We start from the raw sequence: 20565 nt of genomic DNA, 5'->3' as shown, positions 1-20565 counted from the left end.
AGAGAGAGAGAGAGAGAGAGAGAGAGAGACCCTTGCTTTGTAGTCCTACCTGGTCTAGTATTTGGTGTGCAGCCCAGGTTTATCTGAAACCCGGTGATCCTCTTGCCTCAGCCTGCCAGTGCCTCATACAAGCTTGTGTCCCTGAAATATGACCTTTCTTGTCACTCACAGATTATTGAAAACAGGGACCTTATATTAGATTGCAAGGCTATCTAAACAAATTCAGCCGCAGAACAAAACCCGATGTTCTGTTTGCAAGCATGCAAATGTCACAGGGCTAAGGACTCGGTACATCCTTTTGGCTGTTAAGCCATCTATAGGACAGTGGGTGACATTCAGCTCGGTAAGTCCAAATTCAAACTCAAGTTAAATGGAAGCAAATCAGAGGCCAGTGCACAGTCAGGTATAGCGCTGGGAAGATCGGTCTCATGGCATTTACCTCTGTTCACTGATAAAGTCATGAAATCAACCATGAGAGAATGGAGAAAAATGTCTCATTTCTTGAAACCTTCAAACAAGTTTCTGAGTCTGAAGGGGAAAGAAGAATTGAGCAGCCAGCACCAGTGCCTCTGGGTTGATGTGGCCAGCCCAGAGCTGAAGGGAGGGGATGGTTTCTTAGTCCTACCCATGACTGAATAATAAAGAAATAAAAACTAAAGTGAGTGTTTACACTGAAAGCATTACTGAAGGAGACTAAGTAAACAGGATTATAAAGAGAAGGGAGAATAAATTCAGAAGCAGTAAAAACAGACAATATAGGGTGGCTTCTGAAGAGACAAATAGAAAAATTCCTGGTTGATCTACTCAAAAAATAGAGTATATTCTGTATGTTCATATGGATCCATAAACACATACGCACACGCACACACGTGCGTGCACACATGGATGTATTTATATGTAGAAAATGAAAGAAGAGATGCTAATAAAATTAAGGTGATAATCTAATAAACGACAGTATAAGACATATTAATAAACACACGACTGTGACCTGATAGAGGACCTTCTGGACAGATTTGAATTACCAAATGAATATGAAGGAAAAATCTGGAGGAGTTGGGAAACTGGTTAGTGGGTGGGACAATTTCAAGGCCAGCACTTTCCTTCACAGTGTCAGACACATTAGTAATATCCAAGCAGTTTAAATTCATCCTGAGAAAAGATTTCCATGACAATGAAGGGATGATGCGAATATTCATACCTCCTCTTCACACATACCAGATGATAAGTACCAGCAGATCAAACTCAGCCTGGAACAAAACAACCCTGGTCTACATATTAAAATGCAAGCTTTTCACACATACACACACACACACACACACACACACACACACACACACACACACACACGAGATGGGGAGGGATGGGGAGAGAGAGAAATAATACTCCAGTTTAGAGGGAGGTGACATTGCTAAGACTTCAATTATCATAGTATAAAGTGAACCCAATTCCAGGTAAGATGCATGCCAATTATTTATTCTAAAACTTATATAAAAATGTGTCCCCCATTAGAATAAACAGACCAAAGTAGCTAAACTCCCTTGAGACCAATACTGGTGGCAGATAAAATGCTGGTTGGCATTCCAAGGATGCCATCACCTCATTATGAGTTTCCTTAGAGGAGGAATGTTAGCAATAACCCCGTTTTACAGACACGTACATCAAGGCTAAGAGCTCATGTAGCCTGCTCATAGTCACAGAGCCTTCAGTGATGGGGCTGGGATGATGAACTCTTGTCAGCCTACTTTTCAGTCAGGGTACCTGATTCCTCCCAGTGTTGGGAAGTCTTGCCAAGGCAGACACTGACGTTAATATATTAACACTTGTTATAAAGCCACAATTAAAAAAAAAAAACTGTATAAGTTGATTACAAAGGAAAGATCAATGTAACTGGATAAAGAAAGTCCACAGTAGCATGCAACCAATGGAGGGGTTTCAAGTAGACAAGATATAAGATAAAAGGCTAAATAGATGTTGAAAGAATAGGTCCACATCTCACTGCATGTGTCACAGAGACACTAGGAGAAAATATGAGTAGACTCTGCAGATTCGGGTGTGGAGGAAGATGATTGTGTTATCCAGAGTCCCCCCAAATTGAAGGCATAGGAGACCTGGCTGTGTCCATTTAGTGGTACATAGGATAGGAAGATTTGTGCAAGTTTTGAGGCGGGAGAGTAATTTCTGAGCCTTATTCTAAAGTCACAAATCATAAGAAACCATTATTACTTCATACTGAAGGAACAGATAACATTTGTATTTCAAAAATGACCATAAACAAAAGCTAAAATAGTGGGGAACAAATGGAGAAAACAACCCCTCATGTGTTCAGGTTTTGGTCTTTTGTTATCTATTGTAATGTTAAGTGCAGGGGTTTGGGGCACAAGACTGGTTGTCCCAGAGATTAGAGTCCGAATGTATACCTTGACCCCAAGTTATTTCTGATTGGTAAATAAAGATGACAACAGCCAATAATTGGGCAGAAGAAATATAGGTGGAGTATAGGTTTCCTGGGCTTGTGGGTCAGAGAAAAAGCACAAAGAGAGAAAAAGGTGGAGGAGGAGGAAGGAGAAGACACCATGAATTAGAAGGCAAGAGAACATGGCCATGGTGGGCGGCCAATTGGAGTTAAGAGCAACCCAGATGAAACATAGTAAATAGTAAGTAATAATGTTATAGATAGGAAAGTAGATTCTAACAGCATAGAGGATAGGCAGCTGCCCAGCTTTTGTACTGTTTAAGGCTTACTGTAAATATAAAAGTTGTGTGTGTATTTATCTGGGAACTAAATGGTCTAAGGTGGGGTAGAAACCCTGGGTCGATATTAAATAATTTCTACAACATCTATGTGTGTTGTTACAACCAAACACTTGCTCTACTTCACATACAAAGAACAGCAAGTCAACAGAGCAGCCAATGGTCAACAACAAGTCAACAGAGCAGCCAATAGTCAATGGCAAGTCGACAGAGCAGCCAATAGTCAATGGCAAGTCAACAGAACAGCCAAAGGTCAACAACAAGTCAACAGAGCAGCCAATGATCAACTGCAAGTTGACAGAACAGCCAATGGTCAACAACAAGTCAACAGAGCAGCCAATGGTCAACAGCAAGTCGACAGAACAGCCAATGGTCAACAGCAAGTCAAAAGAACAGCCAATGGTCAACTGCAAGTCGACAGAACATCCAATAGTCAACAGCAAGTCGACAGAACAGCCAATGGTCAACAGCAAGTCGACAGAATAGCCAATGGTCAACAGCAAGTCAACAGAGCAGCCAATGGTCAACAACAAGTCAACAGAGCAGCCAATGGTCAACGGCAAGTCGACAGAACAGCCAATGGTCAACTGTAAATCAACAAAAGAGATTCGAAGCAGAAATACTGGCCAATGAAGTTAAAAGGCAACTCACAAAAGAATAGTTGGTCAATGAAGAGGTAGAGAAATGAAAAGAAAAATGCTAAGTTTCAGTTATTGCACCAACATACAAGAACATAGCATGGGATTATGAAAAAACAGACAGTCGGGCAGGGCTGAGGTATGCAGCTAAGAGTAGGAACGAGAAACAGAGCTGAGTCATACCTGTAGAATGGAGGCTCCCGGGGGAGGAATATTTTAGTTCTTTGAGACAGTCTCATGTAGAAAAGCTGGCTTCAAATTAGGTATTTCCCAGGGGATTGCCTGGTTTTTCTGATTTTCCTGCTCCCACTCCCCCAAGTCCTAGTTACAAATGTGCACCAGCATACATTGCATGACGTCCTAGGGACTGAACCCAGAATGTCACACATGTTAGGCACTTGTCCTTCTGAGCTATGTTCCCAGGCCCTAGAGATGGTCTCCCCTTCCCCTTGGTGGCACTAAAGGTATTTGAAGGTCTTGAAGTCCTAAGTATAAATGTGGCTTGATTGAAATTTTAATTACATGTGTGTGAGTATGTACATGCATGCAAGTGTCCCCAGAGTCCAGAGATGATGTTAGACCCCTTGGATCTGGAGTGACAGGTGGTCATGGGCCACCTGGTGTGGATGTTGGTAACTGAACTTGGGTCCTCCACAAGAGCAGATGCAATCTGAACTGCTGAGCCATCTCCCCAGCCCCGAGATCTTTTTCTTGATGTAAAATCTATCCTGGTGTTTTGATGAGAGAAATGCTGGATCACTTCTTGCAAAAGGAGGGAAGGATGGGGGAAGTGAGGACGTTGTGGGCCTTGCTGTCTTTATAGTCAAAAGTTGAGTGTGTTTTCTGGGAAGCAGAGGGCAAGGTCATCCTCAAGGGCAATGTGAGGGCTGGGGTGGGTTTAAGGGAACAGAGAATGCTTGCAGCAGCTTCCACAGCCTAGTGGAGAACAGACTGGAGAACACAGATGGATTGCTGGGCACTGTTGCTGGCCTGACTGAAATTGGTAACCATGAACTTACAGCAATGCCAATTTGCTTCCTTGGGTGATTTTCTGCCGCAGTCCCCACCAGAGTGCAAGCAGCCCAATCAGAGTTTTCTTGCTTCATTGTGCATCTCTGGATCAGCAAACTGAGGCATCACTGTTGATTGATAACATGGCTGAGAGGCAAGCAGAAGTCTCTCAAATGCTCTGTTCTGTTTCCTTTGCCATATATATATATATATATATATATATATATATATATATATACACACACACATATATATACATTTATTTATATATATATACACACACAAATATAGATAATATATTCTGCAGGATATATTTTTATATATAAATATATATAATATGTTGCAAGTTATATTTATATAGATATAGATACACTGTGTAGCTAAGGGTGATCTTGAACTGATCCCCCTCCTTAGTGTCAAGATTACCACAGCCATGCCTGGTTTATGTGGTGCTGGGGATCGAAATCAGGACCTCACCTATGCTAGGCAAGCACTCTACCAACTGAGCAACATTCCCAGTAGTCAATGTATGCTAATTTCTCCCTCCAGTTTTCTCGAGATCATCTCGTGTGTTGGAGCTTCTGTAAAGTTATCACCCAACCTCGTTACTTTCAAAGAAGCTGTGTGAGATTCTCCAGGGATATCAGTAATACCAGGTGGGGGTCCATTCTTGTTAGAAGGAAGACCAACTTCAGCCCAGGTTCCCTCTGAGAATCCCAGAGACAGGCATTGCAAGAGGAAGCCATCCGGAGAGAAGGACAGCACTGGCCATGTATGGGTATGTCCCATCAATTCACACTTGACATAATCCTACCCTAAAGTCACAAACTGTGTTCAAGATCTCCATCAACTTGTTCTCGGTCCAAGCCCCACTGCTTGGCCAGGCAGGGTTTGGACTTTGGTGTCCTGACTCACGGAGCTGTTTCTCCCCTTGCTTCTGAAACACTCAACTGCCCATCAGTTGTCCAGTCTATGCACCCTAGGTCTGACCTCTCCCTCTGACCACAGGGTCCCTCTCACTGGGAAGTTTCCTTGGTTACCTGACTCTTGAACCTTGCCATGTCCAGGATTAGCGTCCAGGATTAGCTTTCTCCATTCCCCAGTCTGCTGCACCCATGCCTCCTCAGCTATCCCTCAGGAACAGGCTTCTCACCTGTCTGTGAGGCAGCGTCTGCAAGCCTCTCCTGGGCTGAGTTTTAATGGAGCTGTGGTACCCACTGAATGCTATTCATTGTCCTCCGGACTCACTTAAGACCTTTAAAAGTTGCATAAACAAGTTGCTGTCCCCAGTGACATTTACCTCCTAACAGGATAAAAAACACAGGACTGGGCAAAGGGGGAAGAGTGAGGAGAAGGAGGTGGGCAGCTTTCAATAAGAGGGTTCGAAGTGAGTGCAGTGGTGGCCTTTGAACTGGAGCCTGATGCTAAGGAGCCAGACATCCCCAGGATGGTTGCTCCAGTCAGAAAGAACTGAAGGTGCAAAGGCCTTAAGGGAAGAGGGAACGAGCATGATGGATATGAGGGACAGGGTAGGGGTGGGGGACTCAGGAGTAGCAGAGAGACCATGGTAGTTCATGGAAAGGGGATACGTGATGCAGAGAATGACAACTTCTGAAGGGTCATAGGAAGGACTTGGAACTCAGGAACTGAGTGGTGTCCCAAAGTAGAATCCTGGTTCTACTGGATGCAAAGACCTAAACGATCTCTGGAGTCAAGAAATACTCAGACCCACACTGCAGATGTCATCGTAAACTGCCTGTTACATGACTTTCCTGGGTATTTCCGCTGGCTTTTCAAATGTGCACCCAGAACCAAATCCTTTATCATTTCCAAAGCCTCCTACAGGCCTTACCTCTGTGAATGACAACTCCAGAGGCCTAAGCAAAATACACCATTGCCTTATAGCCCGGTGGTTCTCAATCTGGAGGCTGTGACCCCTTTGGAGTCAAATGACTCTTTCACCGGGGTCACACATCAGATATCCTGCCTATTGTCTATTTACATTATGATTCATAACAGGAGCAAAATTAAATTTATGAAGTAGCAACAAAAGTAGTTCAATGGTGTGGGGTGGGTCACCACAGCATGAGGAACTGTATTAAAGGGTCGTAGCAATAGGAAGGTTGAGAATCAATGCCATAGCCCGTCAGTGACTAACTTTCTTTTTCTTATTGTGTCTCTTCAGCATCTCTTGTAGCTGACACACCTTCATCACACCCCAGAGGTTGAGCGCCCTTCCCGTGCTGCCCTTCTCTGATCTCACACTTGGGATCTCGCTCCTCCTCAATCTATCCTCCATGCTGGTGCCATCGGGATGGTTGGTTCCACACATTGCAAATTCTGTCTGTTCCATATCTGTTTGGAGTGCTCTAAAGAAACTCCCTGCTGCATAGAAAGAGAAGTCTAGACTCTTTATTTAAAGGGCACCAGACTCACTAGGATGAAAGGCCCTTGCCAACCCCTTTGATCTGTATCCTCCTGCCCGAGTGGACCCCACGGTCCAGACAGACCATAGAACTGGCAGCTTTACAAATGTACAATGCTCAGTGTCTGCCTGCTTTTCTCTCTAGGCAATTTTTGTTTTCTAGAATGGTTCTGTCTCTTGTTCCCCTGTGAAACGGCTAAGCACCATTTCCAGAGCCATGTGGGTCTTGCCCATTCCACATTTATCTTTCCTAACTGCTGTCATGGAGTCTGTAGATCAAGCTTACTGTCCTCATGCCCTGGCACCCAAAGAGCTACAACTCCAGCAGACCAAGAGCTAAAGAGTAAAATCTTGCTGCTCATAGACCCCAGAGGGCCAAGTATCTTCGAAGCAAAGTTCATGCCCAGTCCAACAATGCTGGTTCTACCTATACCATAACACCCATAGCACAGCATCACTAACAGTCACCATAAGAAAACCAGGGAGCCACAGCTCTCTATCCATCTGATTATAATTGGAAAGAGGGGTGACATATATGACTCTGCCTTTCATTTGATGCAAAAATCATTGTTTATTGAAATGAATGATGCTATTTCCTCCCCTCCACAATCCAGTCCACCCACCTAGTCCTGGAGCTTGTCCTAGTCTCCAGCCCTACCCCAACTACCTCAGCATGACCAAACTCTGAACTGCACTGTACACAAACTTTTCAGATGCTAGCTGAGGCTTTGTGTCACTAGCTAATATGACAAATTCTGGCAGCCCATGGACAAAGCATGGAGACGGTCCCTTGATCAGAATGCCCGACTAAGTAGCTAAGTCTCAACTCTGGGGGCTCAGTTCTTAGCTTGAGAGCAGACCATGCATTTGGGGAATTACTTGGAGCTAATCCCAGTCGCCATATCAAGGTGGGATAGATGTGGTTTTGAGCGTGAGGTTCTTCTGTTGGTGAACTAGGAACAGAGGTTCACATTTTATACCAAGAGAATCTTTTTTCACACGTATAAAAACCTCATCTGTCACTTCCTCATAAAGACTTAGTGCCATGGGGCTTGGGTGGCAGAGGACTGTGCCTGATGGATGGCTTGGGAGGGTAAATTCAGTTTCTGATGATGTTTGAAACAAGGAGTGTGGCCCAGATCTGTGGCCCATGGTAAGGGAGTTCCCTCACAGTTCCATTCAATGTTCCTAATGGTCTCAATCAAGATTGTCCAAGTAAGGTGATACAAGACACACACAATTCCAACTCTCCCTGTAACACAACCTCCATGAAGTCAGACCCCAACACCCAGGTTTCCCATTCTTCTCCATGGATAGACAGGTCAATCTAGACCCAGAAGATTCCAACTGAACCCATTACAGGGATGGCACATCCTTTATTCAGCAACTATAATGTGGGCTGCCACTTTCTGTGGGCAGAGGATGCTCTGTCGGTTACATGGGGCTGATAGACTAAATGACCAGAATGGGAGGGATGTGTATTCCGAGTCTAGAGTTTCCAGTGAGATTCTGAGGAACTGAGACACATGGGATAAACTGTGGTGGCCCAAATGACTCATTTTCCCCCATGTTCCCAGCAATGCTGCTCACAGGTAGGTATATTACACCCCCCATGAAGTTCACAGCTACCTGTGCCCAGTCTTCAAGAACTCCAAGTAACTCGCAGAGATATCTGTCTTTATCACACAGGCAGGTGCCCGTTGGCCTTAGGGGTCCTTCTAAAATTAGCTTTAGTTTCTATTATCCTGGAAAGTCAGGCCTAGGATCAGCTGAGGAGAAAAATACCCATTTGTCAGTTATCTCCTGAACTCAGAAGACTTCCAGAAAGGGAGTGGCTACATCTCCCAAGGAGGGCGTGGCAGTGTCTCCATGCTGAGCTCTCTCAGAGTCTGACATGTTTCCTAAGGCAGTTGGAGCATCTTCACGGGGATTAGAACCAACCACATCCAGCCACCATCTACGGAAGATGGAGGAAGATGAATGGCCATTTAGCATGATCATATGGAATTGTATTTACCCCTGGGGAGATCAGGCTGCCACACAGAGGCACACATAACCTGTAAGACCTTGCTGGAGCCTTACTGGAGTTCATAGCGAAGGTGAAGGCTAACAGCCCTGTTATGAAAACTCCATCCCTTGACTGCTCCACAAAATGACCATTGTAAGAGCTGGAGGGTCAACTATAAACCCAAGGCTCCTACAATGGTGAGTGAAGCCCTCCTGAACTCCACAGAGCCTGAGGAAACCCACAGTCAGGAATGCTGCACTGAGGTCCCAGGCTGATGACGGACAAAGAGAGGGGACTAGCAGAGCTTGAAGCTCCAGTCCCAATTTGACAGCAAGGCACACAGATGCTGGTCTGTGAAGCTCAGCATGTCTGTCTCCACGGCTCTTGGAGTCAGATGTGGGAGAGCTCAAGGCGAAGGCACAGCCAGATCTCTGGGCGTTTTACTGAGAGAAGGCAGCCTGCTGACTTGGTGTCACAGCTGGAGGCAGAAGTGAGGGTGACAGTGGTCTCCCATTCCCCATGGGAATGCATGCTGGGACAGTGCACGGCTAGACACACACAGTGTAGTCAGTTCCCCAGTCCCTGCTACACTCAGGTGATCCTTCCTAAAAGTCTAGACGAGACCAGGATTTGGGTTCAGTCACATTCTCAGCTTAGTTCTGCATAGATTTCTGGTTTGGAATGGACTGAAAGTTTTCACTGTGCCATACTCTCCCATGAAGACTTTGGGGAAGTTGCTAACTAGAACAGCTCCTTGTAGCAGTTTGTGACCACATATATCATTGTAATACTTGGAGACCATTCTGTCAACCAAGAGCTCCTGGAGGACCATGAGAGAACCATACCCTCTACTCCCCCACCAAAAGCACAACTCTCAGTGTGTAGAGCCCTTCCCACAACCGTCCTGTTTAAACAAAAGGAAAGCCGAAAGTCACTACAAGATGTAGTCCAAGCATGGGGCCATGCATCCTGTCCTTGCTAGGATACCAGCTATGGAGGCTATAATATTCCATAGGCTCCAGGAAACCATGACCACCATGGCAGCTGAGGCCTGGCCAGCTCCAATGTCTGACCATAACAGATCACTTCATGAGACATGGTGCCACAGCTCATGTGCTGCCATCTCACAGTGGGACCAAACATCTCAGACATCCCTAAGCCACTGACACACATTAGGTAAGCTACTGACACACATTAGGTATTCCATGTTAGTGGTTCAGAAATCTGCCTTAATGTTTAGATCACTTAGGAACATTCTAGAACTTAAGATTCCCGGGCCCAGCGAACTGGAAACTTCCTAAAATGAGGCCAGGAATTTTGTATGCTAATATGTCCATGAGTGACGTGAATGATGAGCTGGGTCGGTTTTGGACTGAGGAGAGCCACCTAAGACACCGCCTTAACCCACAAAGTATTTGAACAAAGAAAGTAGTGAGTGTAGCATGTGATACGGAGCATCCATACTGGCCTGATGCTACCTCCTTGGACATTGTAATAAAACACACGCAGGGAGCATCCACCATGAGCCTTTTTGCCTTCTTTGATTCTGGCCGGCCCCAACAGTTCATGCCTATATTCCACAGATGTTTTTATAGCCAGATTCTAAGCCAAGCTTAGCTAGGCCAGATGACACATTAATGAATCTATTCCATCCTTGCAAGCCAGTGACTGAAGGTGTGGGATGGTCCCAGTGTCAGCATTTGGTATGCTTGGGGATAGAGGGAGCAGATCCCTTCTCACTGTCCTTCACTTGATGACCTCTGTCACTGTGGCCCCTGCCTGCTAGATGGATCCACGGTTCAGGGGTAGACTCTATTACCCAGAAGTCTCCTTTCCCCATGCCTATTCCAACACAAAGCTAACAAGTGATTATGGGACCAAACATAGCCTGGTCTGACAGTCTTGACTCCTTCCTTGTACACACCAACAATGCTGCTGCTGATGTGCAAGCCAACTCCTTACCCAGAGTCAATTCCCTTAGCCCCGAACTTTCTCATCTCCGTCTTGCCTTACCCAGGTCGACCCCCAAGGCACTATGATGCTTCACAGCCATGGCCACCATGACATTTTCAGTTCTGTGACAAATAAATCCTACCTCCTGTCCTCGCCACAGGCTCTCTGGTGGACCACCTGAAGAAAAGGCCATTTCCCTACTCTGCACATCGTCAGCAGGACCAGGGCACAGGTTCTCTCAGTAACCCAGTGTTTGAGGACTAGAGGATAGAGGGAGGGGTACCCTGGAACTCCCCATCATCCCCGTTTATCTCTTCCAGTGCTCTGAGGTAGGCGGGACCATGACAGAAGCCTGGAGGAGTGAGGGCATTTCCTCAAGCATGCTCACACAGCTCACAGGCAGCTCTTGCCCCAGAGCAAAGATCCTCAGGAGTGTTGCTCCCCACACAGAGGCTAATGGTTTCAGATCTTGGCCCATCCCAACCCTGGCACTGAGTGTTTGAGAAAGGCAATTTCCGAGGGCTCTAGCTATTGCGATATTTTTTGGAGCCATAGGAGAGGATGTTTGACATTGGAAACTTGGGGTTCACGTATTTACAGGGAATACCAGGTGCCAGCTATAGTTAGTTGGGAACAAAGGAGGGCAGACTTCATCTGAGCATGGTGTATGCTGCAGAGGTGGGCAAGGTTATGCAAAAAAAAAAAAAAAAAAAAAAAAAAAAAAAAAACACCTGCCAGTAAAAAGACAGCTGCGGAGCTATGGCTGTGGCCTCTGTGCAGCGCACGACACAACTGTTATATTTAGTCCATTGCAAGTAGAGGAAGCAAAAGAGACATGCCAGTGTCTAGGTGCGAAGCTGGTGTATTAGGAGAGCGTCTATTTTCTTCGAGTTAATTTATAGTTTAACAGGAGCGCGCACACAAAAATCCCAGTAGGCTTTTATTTTTACCCTGACAAAATGATTCCAAAATTAATCTTGAACAACAAACAGTTGGGAATAACAATGACTATTCTGAAAGAGAAAATAATTAAGGGAGGAAGGAGTCATAGATATTAGGACATATTATAAAACAACAATTAAAATTATTCAATCCCAGGGCCGAGACAGACGCAGCACAGGAGGAACAAAGGGCGACTCAGCGAAGGAGACTTAGCTCTATGTGAGGATTCAGAGTGTGATGAAACAATCTATTTGCCACAGATCACGAGGGAGGAGAATTATTTAAAACTTATGTTGGAAGACTGCCTAAGAGTTTGGACAATATTACACATTCATCCAGATAAACTCCAGATGGATTAAAAAATTACAGCTTAGAAATCAAATCACCGACAAATAGCCAAAAATAGAACAAACCGTCTCTCAGATTCATGACAGAATGACAACTTTGTCAGCTTTGGAAAGAAACCACAAATATTGAGGAGTTTGTCTACATGGAGATGTAAAACAACTCTACAACGCAAAACAGCAAAACACAAAGATAATGAAATAAACTGGTAAAGGGTGTGTGTGTGTGTGTGTGTGTGTGTGTGTGTGTGTGTGTGTGTGAAGGCCCTATGGAGCTTCTGTCCAATGGAATGAGCACCTTCCTACTAGAAAGGAGGATCCAAGCCTCCTAGACTTGCACCCGAGGATCCAGTGCTGGATCCAGGACTGATGCTCTTATCTGGTGACCCAGCACCCCTGACACCCCGTTTCTCCAAAAGGGGTTCCAAGGCTCCCACCAGACTTTATTGCCACTGGATCCCACTGTCCTTCACTCACATGACTTACAACCATTCTCAAAAACACTGCAGGCCCTAGCACTCAAGCTCAACGCACAAGGACATGTGTGTATGTGTGTGCAGGTGTGTGCTTATGTGTGCATGGATATGCATGTGTGTGCTTATGTGTGCATGGATATGCATGTGTGTGCTTATGTGTGCATGGATATGCATGTGTGTGCATGTGCATATGTACAGATGTGTGCTTATGTATGGATGCTTATATGTACATGCTTTTGTGAACAGATGCCTGCTTACATGTGCATGTGTGAGCATCAATGGACAGGTGTGTGCTTATGTGTGCATGATTTCACACACATGCTTGCAATCCTATGCATGTGTTCCTGGGACACACCCTTGTGCACAGGCTTACACTCATCCTATGGGTCCTCTGTGAACTTACTACTGCCACACAGATGTCTCCCTTTCCATCGTGGCCCCAGTTTTGACCTACATTCTCAGGTCCAGTCTTCTAACTGATGATTCCCAGTCAGTTGGCTGTTGCAGACTGGATAGCATCTGTGGCCGTATCAACTGCACGTGAGACTCACAGAGACTGGACAGCATCTGTGGCCGTATCAACTGCACATGAGACTCACAGAGACACAAACCGAAGTGTGCTAGCCACACTAAGACCTCTTGTTGGAAAAAATCTGACTCACAGGGACAACTTCACATATTGGGGGTCTGTCTTCCATGGAGAGAGTTTGTGGGGTCAAGCCCTATGCGCCCCTCCCAGTCTTGGCTTCACAGCTTTTATCAGAATCTTGGGAAGTTCCCAGTAATCAACTGATGTATGCTCTAAGGGTATATTCAATATATACTTATTAAATTCTCACATTTAAAGAGGCCACATAAATATGGAGATCTAATGAAGCTGTTAAAGGCGACACGCTATCTCATATGTCACCTATGGGAAGAGAGCCATTAGGTTGTTCTCTCTGTAAAGGAGAAGGCAGATGAGGAGAGAGAGAGAGCACACCTAGGCTAATAGATTTTGCTTCTGGCATTATGAATATGGACAATACTTGGTGGTGGTGGTGGGGAAGTACACACAACAGTATATATTTATAGAGTTATAAAAAAAGTTCCTCTACCAGCCTGATGACCTGACTTCTGGAAATTTATCCTTAGAAAGTAGCCTAAGGAGATGGAAGCCACATGCATCGAGATTTCCATTATCATCTTATGTAAAATAATTGCACATAATTGGCTGCATAAGTCTTGGCCCATTCACTAGGCAGACTGTTCCCCTGGGTTTTGATAAGGTGAGCACAGAAGACACGTAGCACCCTGGCAAGGTATACCACACGGCGTGGGGTTTGAAACACAACATGCAAAATGGTATATCTAGTGCGACCGGGACTACGTGCGGGGGGGGGGGGGAGAGGAGTCAACCTTCAGCAGACAAAAAGGATGGATCAGGGTGAAACTACTTGGCGCTTAGGGGAGGGAGAGTGAGAACATTTGATTTAAATTCTGAAAACTGTATTTAAATCATCCTATTTACATAAACTTTAAAAATTCTAGAATATGCCCAAATCCTGTATTGGGTGCTGCTCCTTGAGCTGTGAGTGCTTCTGGATATAGAGTTGTAGCATGTGGTATGGGCACAAGTCGCCCTTTAGCTGGAGCAGGGTACTCCCACGGCCACCTCCCCTCCGCCCCCCCCGCCCCCCCGGTTCTCCAGTTTATAATACAACGGGGTACAGACACACCATCCCTGGCCACTGAGTCTGCACACAGAGAGCTGTTCCGTAAGTGAAGATGGATAGAGAGGTGATGGACAGAAGAGATGAGAAGAAAAGGTGAGGCACAGGGTTCCTTACCAGAGTACAATATGTTTCCCTCAGAGTCCTGGACCTACCCTTCCGGGATGCGCTGCACTCCTGAGAGCTGTTTTTAACTCCCTGGGAAACCCAGCCAACAGGATGCTTCCACACTCCAGCTCAGTACTTGATCCTAAGTACTAAGTTCTTTCTCTGGCCCTGCTTCTCAGGTCAGTCCTCAGATTCGGAGAAGCTGCTGTGATGGACAAGGTACAGGACTTGGGAGAGGAAATCTGGTTTCTGTCTACTGCTCTGTCAATGAATTGCCTCCAATTCTCTCCTGCCACGTGATGGCTGCACAGTCCCTGCGTTAGTACCGCTATCCCCTTGAACTTGGTTTCTTTCCATCCATAACCAGAGGGAAGAAGTGCTCTGCAAACATTATAGGGAAGATTCACATCTTCCCAATGACACGGGACACATAGAAACCATCAGCCTCCTCTTTGCCATATGCTCTCTCACCATCAGGATGCTTCAGAGTTTAGCTCTAGCCTCAAAAGTACAGGAGACCTCTTGAGACAACACCGGAGCAGGCTCTTTCTCTCGATTTCCACCAAATCGAGTCTAGAGAGGCTTCTGGATGTCCTGGCTAGCACTATGGTGGTGGTGGTCAGTGTGGTAGAGGACAAAGATGTTACTAAAGACCTGACAATTCTCTGAGACAAAGTATTGACATTACAGAGCCTGAAAACTCTGGAGTAACTAACCTTCTAGCTGGTGAAAAGGTAGTGTTTTGATAGCTCTATAATCTAGGCAGTTCTTTCTCCTGGTGGGGTGGGGGGTGGGGACAAATGGGAGAAAGGACAGGCAGATAGATACCAGGAAGGGACTGTTTCTCGTAGCAACCCTATGGGGAAGCAGCCTCCATCCCAGCATCCTCTGAGCATCTTCCCCAAGCACCCAAGGGTTCCATTCTCCCTGCTCGAACCCTCAAGACTATGCCGTTGATGCATACGTTGAACTGCATACATCCCAGGAGGCCTCACCTTCTTATCTCACACACCCACCCTATATGCTAAGACCAGAGCAATTAGGATTCACACTTGCTTATGGACAAAAAAAAAAGGGGGGGGGAAGGGGAGGGACAGGAGGGGGTGAGTTCTGTATGCTCCTGGCCAGGCCCTGGTGAGGGCTGATGGGCAGCCTCATGGAAAGTGACTGCTAATGGGCTGATAATTGGCTTCCTGGCTTCCTTATGAAGTGTGAAGTTCGCAGCTAGCCTGTCAACAAAGCATCAAGGACCATGCGAGCCACCCTCCCCTCCACATGGTTTGTCTCTTCCTTCTCACTGTCTCTCTGGAAAATGGCAATGACTGCCCTGCCGGATGACAGATGACACCTAGAAGAGGCTCTGTGATCTCTGCTAAGGATGAAGCTAAACCAAGCCGAGGTTCCGTAAGGCAGATGGACTCCCTTTCCAGAGGACTGTCCTCAGGACAGACACTGTGAGCAAATTCCCAAAGCAGAGATGGGATGGGACAGCTCTGAACCTGCGCATCTGCAGAGATGGGCTGGGACAGCTCTGAACCTGTGCGTCTGGCACTTGGCACAGGGCAGACAGTCAACATGGCTGACCGGATGCCGAGTGCTTCCACCCTGGGCTGATATGGAGCAGTGGTCCTTGGAGAGGTGGACTGACTGAGGAGGACAAGAGAGTGAGAGGGAAAGAGCTGGCTCTGTCTGCCAAGTTGGAGCACTTCAACATGAGAGGCGACCCGAGATGGGGGAAGGCCATCTGCCGAGCACCCGCCACAGCGAGGGATGCCGAAGTCACTGCTCGCTGCAGAAAATGCTGGGCAACGTGAAGGTGGTGCGGCTGTGTGTGGGTTTGGCAGGGCAACTCCCTAGGATGGAGCCGTTCTGAAGGGAATGCTTCCACAGAGCAGAGCAGCATTTCACACTCCTTTGAGCAATCATTCTGAGACATTTCAGCCATCAAAAGAATTTCCCTGGTCCCCTTCTAACTCCTATGAAACAGAGAACAACATTGTTTGGCTAAGTGCTGTGTTGATGTTTACTGTGACTAATGTGTGTGTGTGTAGTGGGGGGCAGTGACTCTCTAGATGAGCCGCCTTTTGCCGGAAGCTCTTTTGTGTGTATGTGTAAGGAACACCGTACAACACAGACAGGCAACTATTTTATATTTTTATAGACATTTATAGACACCGTCCCCTTCCACTTGATCAGAAACTATGATGTGGGTTTGATCTAGAGTCGGGAGCCGAAGCGTCTGTGCGTCAAAGTGTGACCTGGGCCGTGATGGCCCAGTTTGGAGACCAGTTTCCAAGCATTCACTGGGTGAAGGGGGGCAGGGGCTCTCTTGTTACGGTTTTCTTGCTATAAATATGATCCTGGAGATGCAGCCTCTGGGAGAGTACCCTGTTGGGTCAGTGGGCTCCTGGAGAGGAGATAGTTTGGCTACGGCTGGGAAGTTCAGCGAGGGGCAAGAACTGGGTTTCTAGATTGGGAATCTTGAGTAATCTTAGCACTGTTCTCTCACTTCTAGGCCGTGAGTTCCCTGAGAGCAAGGCTACCACCTATGAAAGCATGAGTTGAGGACCAGAGACGGAGCAGAGATGGAGACAGATGGCAGCATTTCACACTTGTGAGGTACAAAGACGGGTTTCCTCTGTGGTGTATGTGGGGAGAGCAGGTTCTGCCTGCCTTCCTCCACTCAAGCCAACCTCACTGGGACTCAAGCTGTGTTCTCAACCCAAGGAAGCAGACACGGACGACTGATAGAGGTGCCTGAAGACACTCAGGGGTCCCCTTCCATCGCAGAACTTTCCAGAGAGCATCTCATGCCAGCTGCCCAGGGTACCAGCTTTGTGGGTATCACTAACAAGCCCTGGTCCCTCATCCTTGCTCCAAATCATAGAGAGCACAGGCTGAACCCACTCTTGCCAGTAGAGCCCATCTTCCTCTTCTCAGATACTTTGTGACCAGAGTCCAGCACACTGCACTGCTTCTGGAGATGAAGGGCTTGCTGGCCAGCAATTCAAGGGTTTCAGCCCTTCCGGAGGAGTCTAGAAAAATGTTCTAGAACTGCTCTTCAGAAGCACAGGGTCAAGCTGCTTCCTGGAGGCCTCTAGCGGCTATCACTATCCTTCCTCAGCTTGCCTTCTGCTTGCTAGACACATTTGGGGGGGGTCTGGGGGGGCCGAGGAGCTCAGTCTCCCCATAAATACATCTCCTTCTGCCTTTGCTCCTCACAGGTTGTTCCCACGAAACTCAAGATAAACTTCAAAAATTAAGCTCCACACTGCCTGGGGGAAATGTCATCGTTGGGCCTTGCCTTCTTAACTTAGCTAGGACCTCCAGCTAGCAGCTCTGCCCCGCTCTGCCTGGCTTGGTTCTACCGTGTAAACGGAGCCTTTGGTTGCTTATTCTGAGCTGCCCCTGCTAACTATCCCCGATCCTCATATCGCCACGGTTCCTAGTACTCAATGGGGCCAACACTGGCAGACAATGTTTTCCACCTACACCGGGAGCATGCCTGGGCAGATATCATGCAATTTGATTTTTTTTCACCCCACTAAGAGCTATTCCATATGGAGCTGAGAATGATTTGATCTTTAAAGCTCTGAAGAATTTTTACATAAACTTATCAGTCATAGAAAACGCTTTGTCAGACAAAGCAATTTATTTTTAGTCTGAGCAGCATAATCCCCTGTGGTATGACCCAACTAACCCCGCCATTCTCATCACCGAGATCCCATCCTCATCCCCAAAGAACTCTCAGTCTGCAGCATGCAGAATTCAGAGGTCCTGATTTGTCCACTATGGTGGGTGGAAGATTGGAGGGTCAGACAGACAGAGTGACCTTCCCTGAGAATTCAAGGAAAGAGATGGAGGAGTTGAGTGTCGAAGGCTAGGATAAGAAGGGTGTGATAAGACAGCCCAGAAAAGCTAGAACCTCAGACTTCATGACACCAAGTGTCTTCCCCCAAACCCCGCCACCAACAGCCCCTTGCACTTAGAATCTTACTGTGACTAACGACTGATGTTTGTGGTGCCGCAAAGTATGTCCAACACATACAAGAAAGATGATGGACTGCCTTCTTATCGCCATGGAACAGACCACTCACTTCCATTGTCCTCCATAAAAGATCAGTCACTCAAGGATAGATGGAGCTCTCCTTCATCTCTAATGCCACAGGAGATGGTGTGATTGTGGGGAAACACTCCCCTCCCCAAGTCCTCTGATCCCTGTAGCACTCCAAGGCTGGTACATTGCCTAGGAACTTAGAGACATCCTTCCCATCCCACAATAGCATCATGTCGCAGTGATGACAAGAGTGAGGAGGAATGTCTTGGTCCAAACTCCATGGGCCATGCTCAGGCATCTCTACCTTGCATTGAAGAGTCATCATTGATGGTTACACTATGTCAAAGAAGGTCTACAAAGATCAAGAGCTGAACTCTCCATTAGATGTGGCGACCCAGAGAGTCACCTTTCTAGGGACAAGAGAAATCACCCCAAATGGAGCTGTGGACACCCACTGTAGGTTTATGAGGACAGGACCTTAGCTCGAGACCCAGCTTGCCTCTCCAGGGAGCCCCCTCAGTGGCCACCCCTGCTCACTTACACACACAGCCTGGCTTCTTAGCCGACCACTGGTTATTCTTTTGGCACGTGATTGATTTCTGCCCCACCAGCTCAAAGGCAGGCTGGCACTCAAACTCGAGCGTGTCACCATGGCGAAAGCGAGAGCCTTCTCTCTGGCCATAGGCAGGGATGCCAGGGTCTCCACAACTGCCCTGTTCGATCTCTGAAAGACAAGAAGACAGAAAACAAGAGACAGAGAAGGTGACGTTACATCTGTCCTGACAACACGTGTTCCCCACTGCGTGTTCTGTTGCTGTCCTACAATGAGTTAGAACATGGGATTCATAAATTCTGTAGGACAGTGTCCCTAGGACAGTAGGGCCTTCAGTTATCATACGCCTGTGACTCTCTGTCCACATGCTATATCTCAGAGTCTTGGCTGTCTTCGTTCATGAAAGATGGGTGTTACAGTCTTGGATGTGAAATCTCCCTCACAGGCTCGTGGGTTTGAGCACTTGGGAGTCCCCATCTGGCAGTACTGTTTTGGGAGGTTGTGAAGCTTCTGAGAGAGTAACCTAGTTAACAGAAGTGGGTTGCTGAGAGAGAGCCTTGAGGGACATCTGCTTCTGGTTCTACTTGGCCTGAGCCCTTAGCCTCTTGCTCTGTCAGAGATGTGGGCAAGCCATGTCTCAAGCCCCATTGCCATGGCCGGAGCCCCAGCAAGGTGGGCACTGTCCCCCTGATATAATAAAACAAAATAAAGCTTTCAGTCTCTAATTATATTCTTCATTAGCCCTATTCCAGGAGCCAATAGGTCCCAAAGTTTGATGACATCCTGCCTGGGTTGCACTTTGTATCTGACTTGTGACCACTGCTGGAGAGATTTGAAGCATGGCCCATCCACCCGAGTCGTGAGCTCAGACAAGAAGCAATGGCCCTGTGCCGCCTGCCTTCCTTGCAAGCCAGAGTAAATGGGAGTCAATACTGGCTGCCTTCTGACACAGAAGCACTTTCAAAAAACTTTTTGGTAGATTCAATTTGAGACAGTAGCGGATAAAAGGAAACAAACAACTCCTTAAGTACACTTGAAGTTTGAGTCAGCCTTGGGAGGAGGGCTGAGCCGGCACAGGCTGGTGGATCTCGGCAGCTTAGCCCCCCCCCCTACTCCCCAGGAGTCAGCCAGGACCCAGGTGCTTCAGGCAAGGAGTCTGTCCTGGCTGCAACTTTAGGGGTTCTTGAGTTACCCTTTGCCCGGCTCTGTGCTCTGAGAGGGAGGGAGGGGTTGTGGTTGGAGGAGGGGCTTCCTCTAGGGAGGAAGATGGCCGGCAAGGAGACAGGAAGTCATTGAGAAATGTCTGGTGGCGAAAGAAGACTAAGAGGGGCCTGAGGTGTGGGAGAGCAGGTCCCAGATTCTCTGAGAGGGGAGTGTTGGGTAACTTTCCAGGACTCTCAGGCAGCAGGGACCCTGTCTTTTCATCGGATGTCATGATGGGTGGTCAGGAGCCCAGGTTTCCAGAAGTCACTGTGTGATTCTGAAAACAAGCTTTCTTGCTAGGAGCTGAGCTTTTTCTTGGAACTGACCACAAAGGCTCAGTCACTGATGCGCAGGCTCCTGATGGTCACATTCACATTATCCCCC

At 47.0% G+C, this 20565-nt stretch overlaps 1 protein-coding gene across 4 annotated transcripts in view; it reads right to left on the bottom strand.

Annotated features, from left to right (window-relative positions):
- Csmd2 (CUB and Sushi multiple domains 2) overlaps nucleotides 1–20565 on the bottom strand; it is a 553245-nt gene that overhangs the window by 195386 nt on the left and 337294 nt on the right. For 3 of the 4 annotated variants that reach the window (XM_029539695.1, XM_021199594.2, XM_029539697.1), the window contains exon 13: nucleotides 18967–19149. The exons of the other annotated variant lie outside the window; for it this stretch is intronic. In XM_029539695.1, coding sequence (XP_029395555.1) covers nucleotides 18967–19149 — 183 coding nt within the window. The remainder of the gene's footprint in view (nucleotides 1–18966; nucleotides 19150–20565) is intronic. 4 annotated transcript variants of the gene reach the window in all.

Source organism: Mus pahari, chromosome 6, assembly GCF_900095145.1.
Source record: "Mus pahari chromosome 6, PAHARI_EIJ_v1.1, whole genome shotgun sequence".
In the NCBI taxonomy this organism is placed as follows: Eukaryota; Metazoa; Chordata; class Mammalia; order Rodentia; family Muridae; genus Mus; species Mus pahari.
This window is presented reverse-complemented; position numbering and strand designations above follow the sequence as displayed.